General features: G+C 44.2%; 1 protein-coding gene across 1 annotated transcript in view; it reads left to right on the forward strand.

Moving 5' to 3' along the window:
• Ahrr (aryl-hydrocarbon receptor repressor) overlaps positions 1–21,913 on the forward strand; it is a 95,033-nt gene that overhangs the window by 30,096 nt on the left and 43,024 nt on the right. Inside the window, exon 4 of the mRNA NM_001024285.1 lies at positions 11,415–11,512. Coding sequence (NP_001019456.1) covers positions 11,415–11,512 — 98 coding nt within the window. The remainder of the gene's footprint in view (positions 1–11,414; positions 11,513–21,913) is intronic.

A 21,913-nucleotide genomic window follows, 5' to 3' on the forward strand; every position in this document is an offset into this window, starting at 1 on the left:
GAAAAGCCAATGCCTCTGGCTTCTGGGAGCACCTGTACACACACACACACACACACACACACACACACACACACACACACACACACACTAAATTAAAAATAAATCTCAAAAAAAGAAATCAAATCAATAGTTTAAAATCTCCCCACAGAGGAAATCTAAGCCTGGCTAGCTTAAAAGCAATTTTTACAAACTGTAAATAGAAAAAAAAGATTCTGCTCTATACTGGATCTGTGGTACTGAACTGGATATGGAGATGTTGGTGGGAACTGGTGACTTTCAATATGAACAGATAGGCCAAGGCATGGTGAGATATATATATATCTGGCATAATTCACACACAGAAAGTTCTGCTGCTGGGGTTGGGGATTTAGTTCAGTGGTAGAGCGCTTGCCTAGCAAGTGCAAGGCCCTGGGTTCGGTCCCCAGCTCCGAAAAAAAAGAAAAAGAAAAAAAAAAAAGAAAGTTCTGCTGCCCTAGAACAGCACACACACTTTGCATTCAGATACTGGCTCTGAATTAAATTGACTACTGCAAGGAGCCAGGGACTTGGGAGCAGGAGAGATACAAGATGATTCTGTGGGTGCCAGGAGGTAAGCAATGGAGGCATGTCATGCAACATAGGATGATCATAAGGTTGTTCTACTGACAGCCCAGGGATGATTTCAGCACTAAAATGACTTGTGGTAGTAATGGCTGACAACTGCATGAATAAAACAGGATTCTATCTGTCCTCTAGCATAGATGAACAAACTAAACAGTGGGAAGATTTGTCTTTATTATATACTACTAGATGATAAAGCTAGGAGAGACAAACACAAACCAGGTGAGCTAAAAGTCAGCATTCAGTGGCTATTGAACCATAGTTGCTTCGAGCAAATAATTCAATAAATACAAAGATTAATGGTGAAAGTGTGGTGGAGAAATGGCACTTTTATAGTCTCAAACAAAATAATCCCTTTCTGTCTAGGGGAGAAAGACATAAGGGAGAGAAATCACACCCATTGCCCTCAGTGGTTGTATTTGACCTGCTGAGAGTACCTAAGTAGACACCATGTATCACACCCAGAACATCTTGGGTTGAGCCCAGCATGACGTGATGGTCTTCCTGTTGAAGACGCATGCTCTTTTCTAATCACAAGAAATCATCAGCCTTCCACTGGCTGCACTGTGGTCTTCATAAAGACCCAACGGAAGAAAACTGGGCTGTGGGGAGAACCACGGTTTTCCAGCCGATGAGTTAGCAAGGGTCTTTCTACACCCATTGCTCAACTTCAGGGGAGTCTATGGGAAAATAATTTAGGCATGTTGTGCTGTTCTTAAAAGTTTCTATAAGTGTGATTTCTCAAAATAAGCCAATCAAAAGCATTAAGAAAACACCACGTAGGAAGTGGTCTGTGAGACTGAAGTCTGCAGTGCGCCCCCAGGACCTCACTGCACGGGGAAAGTGTAAGTCCTGGGGAACAGCAGGAAAGGAAAGGGACAAGGGATGGCAGAGCCTGTGAGAGGCTGTGCTCTCAAGAGTGGACGTGCACATATATCTGTGAGGAGCATTTTTCTTACCACCACTGTCATGACCGTCTTCATCACTAACAGAAGCCTGGGCAATTACAGGTATTCAGGGCAGAGCAGTGGCTGTGGAAGTTAGGACCAGGCAGCCCTAAGCAGTGCTTGAACAACATATGGGCAGGGAGCAGGTATAAGTGGAGATTTCCTGGCTTGTAAAAATATTATTTCTGCAGCCTGCAAACCTGGAAATTATTATCTGCATACCTTTATTTCCTTTGGTTATTTTTTACTTTCAAATTTGACCTTTTAATTGGAATATAATACTTGTGCTTCTTGATGGAGCAAAATATGTATCATACTTACACTGAAAATGTAGAACGATCAAGCCAGAGTAATTAGCATTTTCCATTTTGTCATTAAAACTGATGCATTGTGTACTTCAGTAGTTTTGAACCATCATCACACTTCTGAAGTGGATCCTACTTAGTTGTTTTCTCTCTTTTTGAGATTTATTTTATGTGTATGACTGGTTTTGCCTCTATGCATGTCTGTGAACCACATGCATGCAGTGCCTGCCCGGGCCAGAAGAGATCACTGGATCCTCTGGAATTTGGGTTACAGCTAGCTGTGAACTACATGTGTGCTGGAAACTAAACCCAGGTCTTTAGGAAGCGCAGCCACTGAGCTCTCACTCCAGTCTTCAGAGCTCCTTCCTGCCTCCAACTCCATTTTTATAGCAATTATCCAATCCCACTGTTCCCCTTCACACTATTTTTTCCGTCCTCTGAATGACCTTTGTTCTCTCTACTTCTGGGTTATCAACATTTTTTTTAGCCTCAACAAATAAATGAGAGGTGTAGAATTATATTTCTTATATTAGATTTTTAATTTATAACTTAAAGTTATATTTTTATTACATTATTCTCCTTTTTTCTCCCCATCCATGGTGTGTGTGTGTGTGTGTGTGTGTGTGTATGTGTGTGTGTATGTGTGTATGTGTGTGTGTGTGCGTGTGCGTGCTATATCTTGAAATATTTCCCCCGATTTCTTTCTCTAGTCTCATGATTTGGAAACTTAACTTGTGGTTTTAGATTAGGTCTTAGTTGACGTTTGTAGGTGATGAAGGGTAGGAGTCAAGTCTCAGTTTCATGAATATAGGTAATTCCTAGTGGATTCAGGTACAGTCTCTGTGAACTCTTCAGTGGTGTCATTCAGCGGTGTCTAAGTGTTTCCTGGTTTAGACCCCAGGTGTAGGAGGAGTTGCCTTGGCAATAGACACAGGATGCCAAAGTATATAAACTCAAGACCCAAGAGGCAAGTGCCAGCTGCTGATCATGCCAACTTCTGTCCTGGAAGACATGCTTAGTGGGCATAGGCTGTGGAGGCCATATTCCTATAGCCTACAGGAGGAGCATTCCCAAAGGGTATAGGGAGGTGCCCTAGCCTAGGGCAAATACCATAATTCTTCCATCTTGAGGGAATTCCCTGGTTGTGTTTGAGTTCCTGTCCCTTATTCAGGTATAGTGGTTTGAATATACTTGGCCCAGAGAGTGGCACTATTAGGAGGTGAGACCTGGTTGGAGTGGGTGTGGCCTTGTTGAAGGAAGTGTGTCGTTGTGGGCATGGGCTTTAAGACCCTCATCCTAGTTGCCCGGAAGTCAGTCTTCTCCTAGTGGCTTTCAGATGAAGATATAGAGCTCTCAGCTCCTCCTGAACCATGCCTGTCTGGATATTGCCATGCTCTTGCCTTGATGATACTGGACTGAACCTCTGAACCTGTAAGCCAGGCCCAACTAAACATTGTCTTTATAAGAGTTGCCTTGGTCATGGTGTCTGTTCACAGCAGTAAAACCCTAACTAAGATATTAGGGCACTGCTTCGACCAAGATGCTGCCCTTCTCCCCACAATGCATTGCACAGTTGGCCTAGTTAGGCTGATGAAGCTTCAGCTTTCTGTGCTAGTGTGCTATATATCTGTGGATTCTTGAAATGGTGACGTCCAGGGGCTCTGTGTCTGGAGCAGGAATGACTGAAAGAGTCTTTATTCTCCAGATGGTATGTCACTAAAGCACAGATTCCAAGGTCGGAAAGACAGGGTTAGTCCATGAAATCAGGTTATGCCATATGTATGTTTTAGCATATATGACAATTGTAGGCTCTCTATAGCTAGGGTAACTGGCATTTAGGTTTCTTCAGTCACCAGGGACCCTGTTCACCCTCTCCTTCCCAGGGAGCAGGGCCATGGCCATGTGTCTCATTCATTCTCACTGCCACCTACTAGCTTCCTGTCCCGAAAGACTGTCATCGCCCAGTCTTTCTCTGGTTCTTCCTTAGGGTTAAAGTGAACACTTAGGCCCCTTTTTAGCTGTCTTAGGATTGCTTCATTGAGATCTTTACCCAAAGGCCATCGCCTCAGATGATTTGCCTGACCTCACACATTTGACATCACCCCTCATCCACAAGTCCCAGGAGAACTTCTGTGGCTGCCTGGTCAGTGTTTCTCCTTGTGTTTGGCTGGCATACGGCATTTCAGTCTCTGCTGTGTAAATTCAGAGACTGGTAATGACAGAAGCTTCTTCCAGCCTCCATGGACTCTTGTTGATTTGATGGAACCTCAGGGTTTTTTCTAGATCAAGCTGCTGTTACTGATTCGTGTTTGGAATCGCTCCAAAGAACTGTTTCTAAACAGGTCTACATTCCTCCCACCCCCGACCCCATTTCTTATTAACTCTTCTTCTTCCCTACCTTTGGTCAGTAGGCCATAAGGAAGACTGAAGTGTTTAAGAAGCCTTATGAAAGTAGGTTTTTAAAAGTCTAAGCCTACAGATTTGTTTATGGGTGTTTGTGGTGTGTGTGTGTGAGTGTGTGTGTGTGTGTGTGTGTGTCTGTGAGTGTGTGTGTGTCTGTGAGTGTGTGTGTCTGTGAGTATGTGTGTATGTGTGTTTGTGTGTGTGTGAGTGTGTGTGTGGTGTGTGTGTCTGTGTGTCTGTGAGTGTGTGTGGTGTGTGTGTGTCTGTGTGTCTGTGAGTGTGTGTGTCTGTGAGTGTGTGTGTGTGGTATGTGTGTGTCTGTGTGTCTGTGAGTGTGTGTGTCTGTGAGTGTGTGTGTGGTGTGTGTGTCTGTGTGTCTGTGAGTGTGTGTGTATGTGTGTTTGTGTGTGTGAGTGTGTGTGTGTGTTGCTAAAAATTGATCTTCTGAGCTTTCATCCCCCACTCTCAGATCATTGTTTATAAGTGGATTATATATTCTTTCTGACCTCTGAGAGGGCACCAGTCTAAGTTGCTAGGACAGTATTTAGTTGTGGGCTGTGGGAATTTAGTGGGTCTCATAGGGTGTCTTACTCATATCGATATTCAAACCTGAGTATCATGAATTTATTAACTTAGTACATCTCTGACTTTAAAATTTTTTTAAACATACATTTTGGTTTTGTTTTTAAAAACACCCTTTGAACCCTCGCTGACACTGGAGAACTTTCCCTTGCTTGCTTGCTGAATATTTGCTGAAACATTTCTGGATAAAACTACTTAGGAATATCCAGTTTTAGCTACGTAAAAAGAATAAAGATCTGCACTGTGCCCAAATCATGGTCCTCCCTCTTACAACGAGCTAGTTCGGGTTTCATCTTCCAAAATGACAGGTATTTGAAGGCATGGGTGGTGTTTCTCCTTTGAAGGAAACATATGTGCCTGGAGATACCACAAGCTCTGTGATAAGAAGTGGATGCCTTCAGCAAGTGGTTAGGAAGAGATGAGGACATGGCTGCCTTTTGACCAGCTCTCGCTGGCTCACAGGAAATGCATGTTTTGTGGTTCTTTGTGAGCTGTTTGGAAGTGTGAAATCATTAATAAATGTATTTTGAAAAATCTGGAAATTATATATCAAAGGCAGCAACTTGCTGTAATACACAACTTGGACTGTGCTCCAAATTTTTAATGCCACATTTGGGTAAGTATTTATTCATATTCCTGATGTCTTTTCTTGGCTAAGGGATTGAGCAGTGCAAAGATATTTTTAAATGATAAGTTGTCATGGCAGAGATTCCAAAGGCTAGTAGTTGGTAAAGTTCCATGTAAGGCACAGCTAGCCGCTAGGTTGGGGTGACAGGGACATAGTCGCACCATTACAATCATCTAATCTCTTTAGATTGCATAGCAGAGAAAACGGCATATAGTATACTGACATCAGGTACAGCTTGGAACCTTGAGATCAGACACAGTATGGAGTCTGGATTCCCATCTGATACTGCAATATTGGCATTTTACCCCAACCCAGCCTTGGACGTTGTGGTGGTGTGAATATGCTTGGCCCATGGAGTGGCACCAGTAAGAGGTGTGGCCTTGTTGGAGGAGTGCGTCACTGTGGATGCCAGTCTTTTTCTGTCTGCCTTCAGAACAAGATGTAGACCTCTCAGCTCCTCCTGTGCCATGCCTGCCTGGCACTGCCACGATCAATGATAATAGAACGCACCTCAGAACCTGTAAGCCAGCCCCAATTAAATGTTGTCCTTCATAAAAGTTGTCTTGATCACAGTGTCTCTTCATAGCACGAAGCCCTAAGACAGACGTGTATTTACTAAGACAGACGTGTATTTATCAGGATTCCCTAGAGGAACAGATCATCGTGGGCAGGAATTGTGAGAGATTGGTTCGTGTGGTCATGGAAGCGGAATCCATGGGAAATTCCGGGGAAGTAGATGTCATGATCCAGCCTAAGTCCAAACTGAGAACCAGGAGCAGATGTAGAGGCTATGCTTCAGCTCACCCAGAGGCAGGAGGAAAGAGAAATTTCTCCCTCACCAACTTCCCCTCTCTTCAGGCCTCAGCAATTGTGTGACACCATCCGCACTAGAATCACTTTACGTGGACCCTAATTCGGATGCTACCCTACATGCAATACCCCCAGACATTGGAAGCAGTGTGACTGGGAAGCTCACACATATCAAAGCAACCTTAGCCATGGCCCTGGACACTGTCCTTGGGTGTGGACTTGTTCCCTCCAACACCTAAAGCCAGTCAACAAGGAAGGTCAGACTTATCCTTTCTAAGGACTCTTGGATCTTTCTCCAAATCAATTAGATACCATGCATGGGGCAGGAATCCTCTGTCCTGGTGCCCGGCAGGTACCTCAGGGAATCATCAGGCTGTCTTATTCACAGATGAATACCATGCTCCTCATATTTGTGCATCCTTGATGCACAAAAGGGCTCCTTGAGTATTACAGGATTGTGCTACCAACTCCTGATATCATCATGGCAGCCCCTTCAGTACTAAGACATTCTCAGGGAATCTGCCCATCGCTAGGAAACTTCACCTCTGGAGCTTTCTTAAGATGGGGTAGCCAGGAATCCAGGAGTTTTCCTCATGGTTATTTGTGCCGGCCTTCTGGGATCTTCCGAGTGTCTTGCCGGCAAGCCTGACAGCCATATACCTTGGACTGCAGCAATGTTCCTGTAAGTCCGTGGGTCCTTACACCTTCTCTCGTGAAGTAGGGTGTGAGACAGGTTTGGCTGGTAGAACCTTGAAGCACTACATGATCTTAGTACAAGACCAGGGCAATGTGTCATCTTAAGTCTGTCTACCCTGATTCTGCCCCGCTGCTTCCTTCAGTCTTTGGTTCACAGCAGACCGGTGCTGTAGACTGAGTCTTGATGGAGGCCTGTCCTTCCCAGCTGTAGTGCTGGGACACTAAAGCCGACTGGCTTACTGAAATTCCAGCCAAGCCTCTTCCTTGCCCAGGAGGGGCTGAATCAGAGATTGCGACTGTCCAAGAAGACAGTCCAGTCAAATGCCAGGGGTGTCTGTGTGAGTGTTCAGGGGTGTCTGTGTGAGTGTCCATGAGTGTCTGTGTGAGTGTCCATGAGTGTCTGTGTGAGTGTCCATGAGTGTCTGTGTGAGTGTTCAGGGGTGTCTGTGTGTGTCCATGAGTGTCTGTGTGAGTGTCCATGGGTGTCTGTATGAGTGTCCATGAGTGTCTGTGTGAGTGTTCAGGGGTGTCTGTGTGAGTGTCCATGAGTGTCTGTGTGAGTGTTCAGGGGTGTCTGTGTGAGTGTCCATGAGTGTCTGTGTGAGTGTCCATGAGTGTCTGTGTGAGTGTCCATGAGTGTCTGTGTGAGTGTTGGGTAGTAGTGTCTCCCCAGGTCCTTCCTCTTCTTTCCATCTCCCTGTTTGTTTCTCTTTCCTATCCGTTTTGTGCCCTTCCTTCCTGCTCTGCCCAGGACCCACATCTCTATTCACTGACAATCTGAAATAAACGTTAGCTTTAGAAAACACTCAGGAAACTTTAGCCAAAATTCTGTAACATCTCTGCTCTAGTTGGCTTTGCCCGGCCTTGTCTTGTTCGGGCTTTGTCTCTGACCATAGCAAGCCCAGGGGGAAAGTAACTATAGGAATGGCTGGCCTGGTCAGACACACCATTCCAGTGTAGGAATTGACATCACTAAACTGAGAGAAAGGCATTTTGGGCATTAGGCACCACCCGGGAGCAGAGATGGTTCAGTCGCCTTGCTTCTCCTCCACAGAGAACATTTTGCTAAACTGACACCCAGAAGTCATCAGGTTTGTATATGTGCAGCATCCACCGATGGGGTCCCACTTGTCTGCCGAGTTGTAGGGAAAGGGAAACGTGATACTGGGAAGTTGGTTGTCTAGAGTAGCCCGCATTCCCTACATTGCTGCGTGTAGCAATTTCAACTGCCTCCATGGTAACTCTTCAAATTCTTGCTGTTCCAAATAAACTACTTCAAGGTTTCAGGAAATAAGAGAAGTGAAAGATTTGTTGGTTTCAGTTGATGGTGACCAACTGGGGACTCCTTCAAGTGTCCCTGAGAATCTCAAAAGATACTAAGTTTCCTGGGGTAGGGACATATAGGTCCTCCTGCTGTTGGAGGGGGAAGAACTAGGGTTAACAGGAAACCGTGGGTTTAGGTCGAGCTAGGCACAGCACACAGGAACCCAGCTCATTTCCAGCCAAGTGGCTCCAGTAGATCCCTCTTTTTGTCAGTGGCCACAGCAGAGCTGGTAGAAACTTGTGGCTGATGCTTTGAAGACTTTTCTGCTCCCTGGCCCAGAAGCCTGCTGAGGAGGAGAAGGCCTATAGGGGGCAGCGGGCCATGAGGAAAGCAGAGGGAAGTAGTGAGCAGACTATCCGAGGCGCCGGATCAACTCACCCCTCTGTTGGCTCTTACACCCTTACTCGCTAGCTCCGCTGTGTGGAGTCCCAGTGACCTCCACAACCCTTAACTTAGAAAAGACACCCTGCTCCTGCTGATTGGCTACCGGGAGCAAAGCAGGAGTTTACTGGACCCGACCTAGAGGTGCAACAATCTAAAATCTTCCCATTCCACCCAGCCACCCCCACCCCACTCCCCGCCACACCTTTGTCCCTTTCCCTCTGGTCTAGGCCCCTAACCAATCTACCCCCGCGCCTACCGGGCGGGGCCCCATTCACTCGCACGCAATCGCAGCCATCGCGTGACGCCTGCGGCCGCAGGAGGAAGCCAGAGGCGCCAGGCACGCGATGGGGGTGGCAGAGTCCCAGAAGCTCAGCCTAGGCTGGACTTAGCCGCTCTTAGAGGCGGAGCTGGCTCTGGGAGTTGGAGTGGGGGAGTCCGGGCAGTTGGGGGACGCTGAAGATTTGGTGGAATTCTGGGTTGTGCTCAAGCGGTTCAGCGGTCTGGCACAACACGCATACCGGCGGCCGTAGCCATCCTAGCTTAACTACTCTTAGACGCCTCGTGCAATCTCTGAGGTGCTGGGAACATTGCTCCTCCGTAGGGAGACAGACAATGAGGAAACTCTCCTCTGGAAATCAGCCTGCCCTGCTTGGTGCCTTGGTTTGTATGGGACCCACACAGATCGAATCTTCCTGAACTGCTCTCCTCACCCATCCCTCAACCCCAAGCACGTGAGCAGCTCATTTCACTCTCGCAGTTTCCATGGCACATTTTCCCAGGGGAACAGAGATGTCCCCCAAGGGTTCAAGTGTCTCCGCCTTAGTCTCGAAGTTCCCTGTTGCCAGAGGGGAAGCAGAACAGATTCCAGAGGGGGAAACCATAGATAAAGTGGACCCCTCCGAGGCCTCCTGAAGACACATTTTAAAACTCAATGTATTAATGCCTCTGGTGTAGGAGGCCAGACTGGGGAGATAAAGTGGTGGAGGGGGATTGGTGGGGAGGCTTCAAGGAGTCTGGTTCCTCCAGCCCTCTTCCCTTGAGCAGCATGTCTCAACCTGTGGTTCACGACCCCTTTGGCAAACGAAGCAAAATTACAGTTACGAAGTTGCAACAAAAAGAATTTTGTTGTTGGAGGATCACCACAACATGAGGAACTGTATTGAAAGGGTCACACCAATTAGGAAGGTTGAGAACTGCTCCCTGAGAGGCTTCAGGGGTTCAAGTTTCCCAGAAGGAATCTGAGTTCTGGTACCTTCTTTTCTTAGTGTAGCGAACAGAAAACCCAGTCTCACTAGTTGAGGGAGACAAGGGTGAGAAATGGTGCCTTTTGAAAATGGAAGAGGAAGAAACCAGGTCCCAAAGGGTCATGTCATTGCCGCTGGGGTCACAGTCTCCTGGGCTCCCCAGGTTCAGGTCGCTTGTTATATAGGGCCTTTTGTCCCTGCCAAAACCCTTGTATGTGGACAAGACTGTCAGAGGTTTCCATGGACTTCCTGGGACAGTGGAGGCTTCCAGCTGCAGAAACAATAGTTTTGGGCGAAGCTAGAAATGCTAACTCTGAGGACCACCTGACGTCTGTTGTGGCGTAAGGCAGAGTGTTCAACAGTATCTGGATCCCAGCATTGTAGTGTTGCTTGGGAGCCTGGATAACTACCAAGTTCCTCAAATGAGGTGCCTCAAACCTCTGGAGATGTTGAGAACTCCAGAATGGGGAAGTTCAGTTTTATGGGACCAGTTGATGGTAGACTAGGAACCACTCAGAAAGGGAGGCATGGAGTCACAGCGAGGGTCAGATTCTAGATAAGAATTGCCAAACAGTACCACCACCCCTGGGCATCAAGGATTGCCAAGGCCAAGCCACGTGCCACAAAAATGATAGAACTTTGATTCAAATGCTACTTTTATTTCTGAATAATAGGCACAGTCTGGAAAAACCATTCTTTTCAGTATGAGGTGGGCTGTGAACAGGCAATGAGATTACTTCTAAGAATTCTGTACCCCTCAACAATGGAACTTTCTGTCTGGGATTGGGCCTCCCGGATGGTAGAGGGGGAGTCAGCTTGCCATAGACTAGAATTCAGCGTAGTAAGAGAACCTTGAAATGTCTATTTCAAAGCCATCAAACCAGACTTGGATAGGGGTACCAGGAAGGTGGGCATCTTCATAGGTCTGGGAGCAGTTTTTGGAGGGGGCGAGTATCCTTTACCTCCAGGTGAGGGCATTTGGGCTGCTCCCTTCCAGGGGAGATGAGGGTATGGAGGTGGCTGGACTCAGGGGGCCTTGGCCAAATGGGAGCAGATGACAGACAGGCTGTCAAACTTCAGTGGTGTTGGGATCAATGGTATTGGGTCTCAGGAGGTACTTGCAGGGACCGTGGGATCCTTGTTCATAGAGGGAATCGGGCAGGATCAAGACTGGGTAGATGGGAAGCCAAGAGCGGCTTCCAAGGCGGGATAATACATGAGTTTGGGTACACTTACACATTAGGCCACCCACCCCCACCCCCACCCCCATGCTGGCCTGGAGCTTCATCTGACTCTTCTTTCCGATTATACAACTTCCTGGGACTTCATGGTGATCCTGCATATCCTGCTCAGAGCAAGAGCACAGTCCACATTGGACTCATAGCAAGAACAATGGGGTAAAAGTCAGGGAAACAAGACAAACGTGGCTTAAGAAGCGCCAGCAGGCCCTGGGCTCTGCAGAGAGCTCACTTGTTTATTCTTCCCTGACAGCCTTGCAGGAGACATGTGTATGGTCAGCTCCAGCTCTGTCACCTGAAGATCACTCATCCAGAGGCTTCCCTGTGCAGGAAGGGCGGCTGCTGCTGGAGGTGAGTGCACACTTCACTGCAAGACCACACACGCATGCTTTGTGGTGTGTGTGTGTGTGTGTATGTGAGTGTGTGTGTATGTGAATGTGTGTGTATGTGAGTGTGTGTGTATGTGTGTGTGTGTGTATGTGTGTGTATGTGAGTGTGTGTGTATGTGAGTGTGTGTGTGAGTGTGTGTATGTGTGTGTATGTGAGTGTGTGTGAGTGTGTGTGTATGTGAGTGTGTGTATGTGTATGTGAGTGTGTGTATGTGAGTGTGTGTGTATGTGTATGTGAGTGTGTGTATGTGAGTGTGTGTGTATGTGTGTGTATGTGAGTGTGTGTGTGAGTGTGTGTGTGTGTGTGTGTGTGTGTGTGTGTGTTTCCAGAGAAGAAGCTGAAAGGCACCAAAATACCGACATGAGCTATTTGCCAGACTGGTCTAAGACGCTTAAGCTGGAATCTGTGGGTAGAGATCAACTTCACGATGAAGTTGAGGATTTCATCATCCCCGTGCTAAATATGAGACTCATTTGTCATCCCATAATCTCCAGTTTCACCCACTGGTGGAAGAACCTAAATATTAAGCCATTTATTTTCCAAATCAGAGACTAAAAAGCACCAGCGTTGAGTTTCTATTGTGGTTCATCTGGAGTCCTGCACAAATAGGGCCTGAAGGTTCTTGCATCTCCAAGTGGCATTCAAGCCTGATGAGAACTTCCATTAGGTGGATGGAGCTTTTCCTCATCTGAGGTGAGAGCCTCAAGGTTCTTTGGTGCTGAGATTTCTCTGAGCTGCTGTCTGACGTCTCAGGAGACGATCATAGCAGAACAGATTTCGTACGCCTGAAATCTGGCGTAAGCTCAGGAACTGGTAGGAACATGATATAGAGTTGTACTCCATTGTCCCCATCCTCACTGGGCAGGTCCTGGGTAAGCCTCTGTTGGCAGTGCAGATGGTGGGAGCTGGTAGCTCTTGGCTTTTCTCTGTTCAGTGGTATGGGAAGGCCAGCTTTCTGTTCATCACCTGTCAGCTTTGAGGCACCCTCTCTGTCTGTGCCTGCTTTAGAAGAGGGAGTGGGAATATTGAGATCCCACAGAGGAGATAGCACCTTTCAGGGTGACATCTTAATATTTATCAAATTTAAAAATCTCATGCACACATACAGGGAGAAGAGGATAATGGGTAGGCAGGTCCAAGACTCCATCCTTAGAAGGTTGGCTTGGATGCTTTCCGTACCTTCCGTAGAGCTTTCTGCACCATGTCTAACATCTTGGATATAATTTGTATTGGCTCTTCTTGCCTCTTGTGCTCTCCTGACTCTGCCCTTTTTAGCCAATCCATGGGAACTGTGGTTGAAGAACAGTGCTCTGGGTCTTCCTTGGCCACAAGCAACTTAGAGACATTGTGTGCATTGGCATTTTCCACAACATCCTGTGGGTTCTGGGAACACCCAGGATGCCTAAGGTAGTCAGGGTCTGGGGCTTGGGTGAGAAAGCATCTATAAGTTCTATTTCCTCTAACGAAGAGTCTGTGTTTGATGAATTTATAAGCCCTACACTTTAAAAAGACACACAGGATAGGCTGAATAGGTGGCTCAGAGGTTAAGAGCACTGGCTGTTCTTCTAGAGGACTCTGGTTCAATTCCAAGTTCCCACATGGCAGCTTACGACTGTCTGTAACGCCAGCTCCAGGGAGTCTGACATCCCCATATAGACATATATGTAAGCAAACCACCAATACACATAAAAATAAAGTAAAAGTGAATCAAAAAAATTAAAATGCACAGGAGTCACATGCTCAAAGGGGCCCACACATAGCATGTTGTATTTGCTCAGAATAGCCTGCGAACTATTTCAGTTCTTTGTGGCTCAATGTGGATGCACCCCAGCGGGACTGACATATCTTTGGGGAGCAGTGTCCTTCAGTTTATCACTTACCATTATGTGCTTTTAAAAAAGCACATTTTAAAGCACTATTTTTTCCTCTGGTATTGATCTTTCTGCCACTGCTAGTAAAATCAGAGCTCTAAAGTGTATTCTGGTTTGAATTTTATTTTTTTTAAAAAAAAAAGATAATTGGCAACCCCCTTGAATGTCCTTTTAAAATTAAGATTGATTAAAAAGTTAAGACTCATAAAAACCATCCTTAAACTTTGGTACTGAATTGTAAAACACAGAGAATACACACAGCACCAGGACACTTAAGTTGTCTGACCCAAGTCCTAGCCCAGGTACATGTGTCTCTACCACCTCCTGTCCTGCCTCCCTCCTCATATCCCTCTATATCACCCTTTCAGGCTCCACACCCCCACCCCCACCCTGACACCTCAGCACCTCCCTCTACTCCTCCCTCAATGTCTCCAGCCATACTTGGTGGATCTTTCTTACATTTCCAGGACAGGGAATGTGAGCTACAAGGCTAACGATGCTTTCAGAGAATTCCCACTTCTCCATGTCCTCGAGTTGTGATGGTGTTACCTCTCTCACTCAATGTCATTTTGGTGTGTGTGCTGGGATCTCATGGTTGAACTATTATTTCCTCGAGGGTCAGGGTACCAAGCGTCCCTTCTCTGGGCCCATGAATCGTATTTACTGAACCGTTTGAATCCTTTGCACATGTAAGACCATACTCTTTGCCTTCTTACTATTTAGTCCAGAGGGCTCATTCTGGACACTTGTCCTTTGTGAAGTTCGTGAAACTCCTTTCCTAGTATGTGGCTTGTTTTCCTTCCCTTGACCAGGTGATGTGCTGAGTAGAAGTGGTTAATGGTAAATAACGTTATTGACTAACTTTTCTTTTTGTTGGTCATGATTTCGGTGTCACAAGATTTGTCTTTTGTCTTTTATGTTTTTCCAAAGTTTTAAGTTATTTTTACATTTATTTATTTATTTACTCTGTGTGTGTGTATGTGTGTGTGTCTGTGTGTGTGTGTCTGTGTGTGTGTGCATTGTCAGGGCATGCTTGGGGAGGTGAGAGGGCAGGGAGACCATTATTTTCTTTTACCACAGGAGTCCTGGGTATCATACTCAGGTGGCCCAGCCTGGTGGCAATCACCTTTACCCGCTAGGCCATCTTCAAAGTTTTGTTAAGTTTTATGTTTTGCACTCTCTGACTTTTGTCTGGCACATCGGTACTGCCATGCTTCCCAATGTCAGTCAAAGTGAGTAAAATTGTTCTGGACACCAGATGACTTGAGTTTTCCAGTTGTGCTTTCTTTCAAAATTGTATTGCCAGAATTGGAAAGAAGAGTCAGCGGTTAAGAGCACTGAGCATTCTTCCAGAGATCCTGAGTTCAATTCCCAGCATCCACATGGCAGCTCACAACATCTATAGTCTGTAGTTCTGTGGGATCCAGTGCTTCGTCTGGTGTGCAGATGGACATGCAGACAAAGCACCCGTATACATAAAATGCATAGATAAATCTTTTAGAAGGTTGTCTTGCCTGTCTTAGTTACTTTATCTTTACACATACATTTTAGAATGATCTTACTGAGGTGCATAAAAATCCCCACTGGGCGCTGGGAAGATGGCTCAGTGGTTATGGAGCCTTTGCTGCTATTGCTGATGATATGGCTTCAGTTCCCAGCATGCATAAGGCAGCTCAAAACCATCAGTGACTGAAGTTCCAGGAGTTCGATGCCAGGTTCTGGGCCTCCATGGGTACTTTCTGCACTTTACACACACACACAGCAGCAGCAGAACACTGATATACATAAAATTAAAACGTCTTTAAGAAATTCTGCTAGGATTTGGATTGTAATTATTAAAACTGAAGTCAATTTGAGTGGACTCCTGAACAGGATGTGTGTCTCTGTTTACTTAGGTCTTTAATGACTTTCAAGAGAGTTTTAACATTTCTCATCTCATGGATCGTATGTTAGACTTATAATTAGCTATTCCGTGGTTGTTGTTGTTGTTGTTTCTATATATGGGCTTTTTTTTAAATTTAATTTTTTGTTGTTGGGCATGGTGAAATATAGAAATGCAGTCTGGTTTCTAGGTTTATATTGTGTCACACGACTAATACATTCGTTAAGTACTCCTGGGAGCTTTTTCATGGACTCCATGGGATTCTGCTTTACTTCGGTTACATTGTATGAGGTCAGAGATAATCTGCATTGAAAAAGGTTCATCAGTTTGGGGTCTCTTGCCTGGGAAAGACTACCCCTCCCGTTCTCAGCATTCATTAGTCGCCTACAGTTCTTTGCCTAGGATTGGGACCCCACTATCATGTTAGCATGCCTATTGGTGTCCTTGCACAGGTCCTGTTTAGGCAGCCATGTTGATGAGATTTCATGACTGCAACTTCCCTGACATTCTAGGAGGAGCAACTCCACAGTAAACTCCCCGGTCCCCAGCTCTTAGTCTTGCTGCCCCCTCTTCCACATTCACTGAGTTTTAGGTGCAGGAGTTGTGTTGTAGATGCGCCAGTTGGGGCTGGGCAGCAATTGATCACTTTTCTCTTCATCTTGATTGGTTGTGTCTCTCTGTAATCATCTCCATCTGTTGCAAAGAGCGGTTTCCTGATGAGGGGTGAGAACTACACTTACCTATGGGTATAAGGACAAATGTTTTTAATGCGGTTAAGAGTTTATGGAGGCATTTCTTAATCTGTTACTTCCTCTCAGATGACTTTAACGCATGTCAAGTTGACATAAAACTATCTAGCAGACAAGTCATGTTAAGTGCTCTTTTGAGTTGATAGTCAGAGTTGTCCAAAAGACTCCCAAAACATTATAGACTCTTGTTGTTTTTCTTAGTTGCCTCTAAGAGGTTAAAGGTAAGTCCCTAGTGCTGAATACACCATGTACTTTGGACATAGAGCCTGAAAGCTCAGATCTAGTTCTGACCCGAAAACTTCTTCCATACAAACTAGCTTTCAGGGTTCCAGAAGGTGTCATACAAGCTTCCAAGAGAAGAAAGCAATCGAGAGTCCTATGTGGCTGTGTCGCCTTTGAACCAAAACCAGGGCACAGTACCCCTAAGAGTATCCCTAAGACTATACTAGTGGCATGGATACTTTGGTGGTAACCAACAGTTCGCTAAATGCTTGTTCAACAAGAGGGAAATCTTGCTTGGTATTGGCAGCTCCCTGGGGTTAGTAAAGTCCTGGGTCTTAGAGGAGAACATACAACTACCACTTGTGCGCTGAATAGTTTTATGTCAACTTGACACAAGCTAAAGTCATCTGAAAGGAAGTAACCTCATTTAAGAGATGCCTCCATAAAATCAGATTGTAGGGAGACCCGTAAGGCTTTTTCTTAATCAGTGATTGATAGAGAGGGGCCCAACCCATTGTGGCTAGCCATTCACTGGGTCCTGGGTTCTACAAGAAAGCCGGCTGAGCAAACTATGATGAGCAAGCCAGTGAACAGCACCCCTCCGTCGGTGCTTCTACATCAGCTCCTGCCCGCTTGAGTTTCTGCCCTCAGTGCCTTTGGTGATGAACTGTTATAGGGAACTTGAGTTAAATAACCCATTTCCTCCCCAAGTTACACTTGTCACCATTGTTTCATCCCAGCAATAATAACACTAAGATACCCAGTGTTAGTGTTTTCAGTCTATGGCTTTTGGGGGGCAGCATTGCCAGCCTAGAGGAGACATTTTCATTTAAATTATGTATATATACATAATTTAATATATATTATATATATAACAGGTTTAGGCAGATAATATGGTTTCTTATGAATTTTCAGGTATTCTTACTGTTATTTTAGCTCCTTCATCATTCTTCTGTATTTATCTCCCTCTTGCTGCTCTACTCACAAGTCCCCTCCCTTTTTTTTTAATTCTCCTTTCAAATCACGTGTACTCTGCTATTCTTCTCTCTGTCATTCCCCAGCACCATGGTCCTTATTTGATTTCATAGTTTTCAGTTACTTCCGGCTGTGCATCCGTCTGTGAAGAACTGGAGCCAAGGGCCACAGATGGGACAGAACATTTAACCATGCGTCTCTCTGGGTCAGGATTACGTCCGTCACTCAGTATGGTCTTCTCTAGTCATGCCCATTACTTGCAAATTTCATGAGTTCGTTTCTCTTTAATCTGAGTACAATTCTTTGGTGTGCATGTGTCATATTTTCATTACCCATTCATCAATCAAATGCCACTCAAGTTGGTTCCACAGCCTAGCTCTTGTGAATAGAGCAGCCCGTGGAGTAAGATGTCTAGCTCTTTGGGCATATACCAAAGAGTGATACAGCTGGGTCATTTAGTAGATAGATTTTTAGGGTTTTTTTTTTTGAGGGTTCTCCATGCTGCTTTCCAAAGTAGTTGCACAAGTTTGCTACGCCACCAGCAGTGAGTGACAATCCCCTTTCCCCACACCCAGCATTGATTGTCAGAGGTTTTGCTGCTCTTTGACGCTCTGGTGTGAGATGAACTATCAAAGTTTGCTTTGCTTTGCACTTCCTTACTTCTATGGATGATTTATTTAAAGCTATTTCTTAGCCATTTTTCCCTTTGAGAATTCCCTATTCAGATTCCAAGCTCGTTTTTTTGAATGGATTTCCCCTTTTGCTTTATTTTAGTTCTTTATATATTCTGGATATTACTCCCCTGTCAGGTATATGTTAGCAAAGATGTCTCTTATTCTGTGGCTCTCCTATTCACTCAGTGTTTCTTCAGCTGTGCAGAAGCTTTTGGTTTTGTAAAGTCTTACTTATCAATTGATGGTCTTAATTTCTGGTCAAATGGACTCCTATTCAGAAAGTTCTTTCCTATACCAGTTTTACTCTTTTATCACAAATACATATTGGCTTTTATCAAACGTTTTTTTCTGCATCTATTGAGATGATCATGTAATTTTTAATTGAAAGTACATTTGTCTGATTTACTATATTTATTGATTTGCATATGTTGAACCATCTCTGTATGTCCAAAATAAATCCAACTTGGTCATGCTGGGTAATGTTTTTTTGATGTATGTTCAGTTTGCAAGTATTTTATTCAAAAAAATTAAATCTATGTTCAGCAAGGATATTGGTCCATTTTTTTGTTGTGTGTTTAGCTGATTTTGACATTAAAATGATACTGGCTTCTTGAAACTTGTGTCTGTTCCTTATGTCTCTGTCTTTTGACTAGTTAAGAAGTGTTGGTTGTAGGTCTTTACAGTTTGCAGAATTCTGTGAATCCATCTGGCTCTGGACTTTGTTTAGTTGGAAGGGTTTTTATTACTATTTCAAGTGCCTTATTTATTGTGGCTCTGTTTAGGTCTTGGTATCTTGGTTTAATTTTGGTGATTTGGCTGAATCTAGAAGTTCATCCATTTCTTTGATTTTTTAACTTGAGTATAGGTTTTTACAACATTACCTTATAATATTTGAGTATCTTTGTGAATATTTTGTAATGTTTTCCTATTCATTTCTAATTCTGTTAATTTGGGTCCTCTCTTTCTTTCTTTTGGTTAGTTGAGCCAAAGGTCCGTCAATCCTGTTTATCCTCTCAAAAAACTAGCTCTCAGAACTCTTGACTCTTTGTATTGTTTTCTTTCTTTCTGCTTCATTAATTTCAACTCTGATTTGTATTATTTATTCCATCTAGTGAGTTTGGATCTGGTTTGTTTTTGGTTTTGCAAATTTTTGGTTACATCATTAAACCATTTGTGTCGTTTTTAATTTTTATTTTTTTACTGTAGGCAGTAGAGTTGTAAATCTCCCTTGAAGGACGGCTTTCAGTATTTCCCAAAGGGTTTGCTGCATTTCATTTTCACTCAGTTCCAGAACATTTTAAATTTCTTTCTTGATTTCTTCTTTGACCCATTCATCATTTAGGAATGAGTTGTTTGATTTCTAACAGTTTGTGTATTTATTGGCGATTTGTTTGTTATTTTAAGTTTTTGTTGCATTGTGGTCAGATCAGATTCATGAAGGGGAGGATCAGACAGACTTTCTGGGCAAATCCTGGTGAAGGATGGGCAAATCTTAGAATATTGTGTGTGAGAGACTGGAGGTTGTGGATTGGTGGGCTAAGTGAACCAAGGTTGGCCAAGATCTTTGGCAGTCCACTGTCATCCAGTACAAGCATGTAACAAGCAGTGTTGGGATTCTGCATCTAAGGAAAGAAAGAAAGAAGCAAGCAAGAAGCAAGCAAGGAAAGAAGGAAGGAAGGAAGGAAAGAAAGAAAGAAATGAAGAAAGAAAGAAAGAAAAAGAAAGAAAGAAAGAAAGAAAGAAAGAAAGAAAGAAAGAAAGAAAGAAAGAAGCAAGAAACAAACAGAAAGGGAAGATAGAAAATCTTAATACAACATAAAAAGATTTTATCACTTGATATTAATTTTTCTTAAAAATGGGCATTCTAACTGTACAAAAGTTTACTGAGATGTATGGACTTTGAATTGGTTAATTTTAATGTTGTTTTTTTATTTGCACTTTGCTCATTAATTAATTTATTTATTCACTTGCTTCTGGTTGCTTCTGGATCACAGCACCCTTCCCCTCCCCTTCTCCTCTGATATAGTTCACAAGTTTTATTTTTTATTAAAAAGAAAAAATGGTATGGTGGCTCATGATTTTAATCCTAGAATTTAGGAGGCTTAGGTAGGAGGACATGGAGTTCAAGTGCAGTCTCAGCCACACTGTGAGTCTGAGGTTGAGTTACCTGAGACCCTGTCTCAACAGAACAGAGTAGTGTTGGGAACACCAGCATAGACAGGAGACACTGCTATATTTAGCTCTCTCTAATTCATAGTAACTCTTTATGAACGACCCTACTTTCTCTTTGAGCATTAATTTGAGCAGCCACATATGTCATGCCCTACTCCAGATGTACTCAATAGAGTCCAAGCAGAATCAGGACCCACTCTTACCTGCTGAGTTGGGTCAGTCTTCTCAGATCTGACAAGCTCTGGGTCAGCGCTGCAACTGGTCACTGCTGGCTCATTAGCCATACCTGCATCTCTAGATGAAAGGACCTTAGGTTAGGTAAAGTTATAGCTTCTTGCAAGGAACAAATTTGTTTCACTAAATTTGGACCCAGAGCTTGTCAGATCTGAAAAGGTTGATTCAACTCGAAATTTATGGGGATGTCTTTATTATCTCTTGTTGTAACTGAACCTCATAGATCAAGTAGTTTGTGAATAATATTTTTATAGTTCATGATTCTGTAGGCTGAGAGGTGCAAGGTTAAGAAATCACATCTGGCCAAGACAAGAGCCTTCTTGCTGGCGGGAACTGTGCAGATATCTAGGGAGGTTCGAGGTATTATTATATGGAAGGTGGGCAATTGATCCACCACTGAGATAAAAAGCTTCGTGGTCCATCACCACCTCTTATTAGCTTCACCTGGTCTCACCTCAACACATCGTGGAATTAAATCTAACTTGATGCTTGGTGGATACACCTAAACTTAGCATAATCCACGAGAGGATAAGTTATTAGAAAATGAAAGACAGGCTTTTGCTAACTCCAGGCAGAGAGGTTGCCCAAAGCACTGAAAGGTTCTATGTCTGTGGCTCTTCTGGGAAATCTATGCTGTTCTATGAGTGTTCTGAAGATCTTTGGGAGGCTATGGAGGAAGTGTGGCTGGTATTGGGCAAACCTGGCATCTCAGTGATGCTCAATGGTGATTACTCACCTTCGTTGGAGACTTTGGGCTCCACACTTCTTTTAAGATCTTAGACATTTAGCATTTGGTTCAGTCTGTCAGACGATAAAATTATTACTCAGGTTTATTTTGACTCCTCACTTCACAGGGTATCTTTCAGTCATATACGTGTGTGTGTGTGTGTGTGCACGCATGTGTGTGTGTGTGTGTGTGTGTTTTAGCTTCTTGCAGACATTGCACCAAAAGACCCTCTTTCTTAAACGAGCTTTACTTTTAGGGGTAACTATAGTGATTTCTTATAGTCGAGCTATTTCTGTCATAGTTTCTGCATTTTCTTCTCTTTACACTTTCTTTAGTGTCTCTTCTGATACTCCAGCTGACTCCATTTGACTGCTGAGGCTTCATGTGTAGTCTGTGTACTGTTGTTCTTACCATGTTTTCTAGGAATTCTCTTAGGTACCCTCTGAGAGCTCCTAGACTTACTGACCCTGTCCTGAGCCTCAGGTTGATTTTATGTAGACCACAGGTTCTTGTCTTTGTTACTGTCTTCTCTTTCTATGTTGACAGGATCACTGTGAAACCAACTAGAACCTTTGGCCATTTTCTTGTCTCTCCCTATTGCCCAGATCTGCCTTTCTCTAGGAGGCTTCTTTAGGGTGTTACACTGGGTCTTGATATGAAACCTTCCAGGGCAGTCTCGAAGCAAACCAGAAACTGTTGTTCTGAGTTACATTTGGGTAGCCCTTCAAGTAGATACAGGATTTAAGATGCAAAATCTTTCCCCTCGATTTTTATAGTATGCCCTTCTGTTTGTAGTGCCCAGTGGCCTCAATCCTCCATGATGGTGCTCTTGCTCCTTGAAAATTTTGTAATGTTT

Source organism: Rattus norvegicus, chromosome 1 (assembly GCF_036323735.1).
Source record: "Rattus norvegicus strain BN/NHsdMcwi chromosome 1, GRCr8, whole genome shotgun sequence".
Classification (NCBI taxonomy): domain Eukaryota; kingdom Metazoa; phylum Chordata; class Mammalia; order Rodentia; family Muridae; genus Rattus; species Rattus norvegicus.